General features: G+C 34.6%; 1 protein-coding gene across 1 annotated transcript; it reads left to right on the top strand.

Annotated features, from left to right (window-relative positions):
- Positions 1–261: 261 nt before the first annotated feature.
- On the top strand, positions 262–2,214 carry LOC116753915 (protein FAM200B-like). The gene is given in 4 exon segments (XM_032631957.1): positions 262–793; positions 796–1,173; positions 1,176–1,493; positions 1,496–2,214. Coding segments are annotated over 4 exon segments (1,947 nt in total).
- Positions 2,215–2,876: the final 662 nt, after the last annotated feature.

Raw genomic sequence — 2,876 nt, 5'->3', positions numbered from 1 at the left:
AATAGAATGTACATTGATTGCCTAAGAAATGGTTTTTCAATCATATGCCCACTGATGTCTTATTTGGTTTTCATAATAACAAAGTTGATGTGCAGTCTAGTTGTATATTATCATGACTTGCAAGTGGATATAAAGTCTGAGATGTTCCACTGAGATTCAGTTGCAAACTGCATTTTTTGGAAAGATGTTATCTAGCCTATAAATATATATATATATATATATAAGTGACAATTATAATTTTTATTCAAAATTGCTTTTAAAATGGATCATTTCTTTTTTAAAAGAAAGAGGAATAATGAAGCGAAATATGCAGAAGCATGTTCAAGTTCTACTGCTGGATCTGGAAGTGTGAATAGTGACAATATTGAGAATAATATTGACTCTAATCTGCAAACATCAACTTCGTTTGAGCCACATTTCAAAAAGAAAAAAGTAGCTGCAATGCGTTATAATGAAGATTATTTTAAATACGGTTTTATCAAATGTGAAAAACCCTTTGAAAATGACAGGCCTCAGTGTGTTATTTGTAATAAGATTCTTGCAAATGAAAGCTTAAAACCTTCAAAATTAAAAAGGCACTTAGAAACACAGCATGCTGAACTTATGGATAAGCCTCTTGAATATCTTCAAAGAAATAAAATAGAGGTAAAGTCATCAACACCATTTCTTAGCTGCTCTACTACTGTTAGTGAGAAAACCTTATTATCATCATATTTAGTTGCATATCATGTGGCAAAAGAGAAAATGGTTCACACAGCTGCTGAAAAAATTATTCTTCCAGCATGTTTGGATATGTGCGTACAAGTTTTGATGATAAATCTGCTGAGAAATTAAAAACTATTCCTAGTGATAACACAATATCTCTTCGAATTTGTACGATTGCCGAACAGTTAGAGGCAATGCTTATTACTCGGTTACAGTCGGGAACAGATTTTGCAATCCAGCTTGATGAAAGCACAGATACTGGAAGCCACACAGCACTTTTAGTCTATGTCAGATATGCGTGGCAAGGTGATTTCATGGAGGATTTTTTGTGTTGTTTAAACTTAACCTCACACCTAAGTGGATTAGATATTTTCACAGAATTAGAAAAGTGCATTGTTGGTCAGTATAAATTAAACTGGAAAAACTGCAAAGGAATTAAAAGTGACGGAACAGCAAACATAACTGGAAAACAGCAATTTAAAAATTGCTAGAAGTTACTAGTGCTGCATGGAATCATTGTTTTATACATCGTGCAGCGTTAGCATCCAGAGAGATTCCACAGAAGCTCACGGAAGTATTGAAAAAGGCAGTGAAAGTTCTTAATTTTATTAAAGGAAGCTCACTAAATAGCCGACTTTTTGAAACATTTTGTTCAGAAATTGGAGCTAATTATACCCACTCACTGTATCATACCAAAGTTCGTTGGTTGTCTCAAGGGAAAATACTAAGCAGGGTTTATGAACTCAGGGATGAGATCCACGTTTTTCTCGTTGAAAAGAAATCTCATTTGGTTTTGAGGATGATATTTGGGTAACGAAACTGGCATATTTAACTGATATTTTTGGCATCCTTAATGAACTAAGTTTAAAACTACAGGGGGAAAACAGTGACATATTCCAACAGGCCGAACATACCCAAGGATTCCAAAAGACATTATTGTGGCAAGCAAGTCTTAAAAGCAACTGTCCTAGCTACTACATGTTTCCAATGTTTTTGCAGCACATTGAAGAGAATGTTATCAATGAAAACATTTGGGAAGAAATAAAACTAGAGATATTGTTGCATCTCACTTCTCTCTGTCAAACCTTTAACCATTTATCCCCAGAAGAGAAATTTGAAACATTAAGACAAAATTGTTGGGTAAAAGATCCATTTGCTTTCTGAAACCCAGAATCAATAATTGAGTTAAACTTGGTGCCTGAAGAAGAAAATGAATTACTGCAGCTCAGTTCTTCATATACATTGAAGAATGATTATGAAACATTAAGTTTATCAGCATTTTGGATTAAGATAAAGGAAGACTTTCCTTTTATAAGTAGAAAGAGTATCCTGCTATTATTACCATTCACAACAACTAGTTTGTGTGAACTAGGGTTTTCAGTCTTAACCCAGTTAAAAGCAAAGGAAAGGAATGGATTAAATGGTGCAGCAGATATACGAGTAGCATTATCCTCCTGTGTTCCAGACTGGAATGAACTTATGAACAGGCAAGCACACCTACCACGTTAAATAAATCTTTTTTTTTTAATTGGAGTATAGTTACTTTACAATGTCATATAAATAAATCTTACCTGGTTTTTATTTTTGCATTTCTTATTTTGTGATTTTTTTATGTGTTGTATTTAAATGTTAATAAAGCACTGTATGTGATACCTTTGTTTTTATTTTGTTATGTTTTAATACTAATAAAATCATAATGTAATTTTTTTAAAAAAAGGAAGTAAAAGGGAAAAATTTGCCATCTACAACTTCAAAGGAATATTATCATATCAATATGCTTAATCTAATTAGTGCATAACTATGTGATTCTCTGCCTCTTTATTACTTTTTTACCTTTGGAGTAAAAATTCTTTTTAAAATCCTAGCTTCAAAGAGCTTTAATATGTCCTCCATTCTAGGAGCTTCAGTGTACTTCAGTAAGTCTGTCTTACATCCTCAATTCCAATGGCTTCAATACACTTGAGTAAATCTCTCCCACAGCCCCACTTTGAACCTTGTCTTCAACTCCAACATTTAACCTAAAAATACCTCTCTCTGGGCCTCCCTGGTGGCGCAGTGATTGAGAGTCCACCTGCCGATGGCAGGGGACACAGGTTCGTGCCCCAGTCCGGGAGGATCCCACATGCCGCGGAGCGGCTGGGCCTGTGAGCCATGGCTGCTGGGCCTGCGCG

Source organism: Phocoena sinus, chromosome 5 (assembly GCF_008692025.1).
Source record: "Phocoena sinus isolate mPhoSin1 chromosome 5, mPhoSin1.pri, whole genome shotgun sequence".
Taxonomy (NCBI): Eukaryota; Metazoa; Chordata; class Mammalia; order Artiodactyla; family Phocoenidae; genus Phocoena; species Phocoena sinus.
Note: the sequence above shows the minus strand (reverse complement) of the source record. Positions and strands in the feature narration are given on the sequence as shown.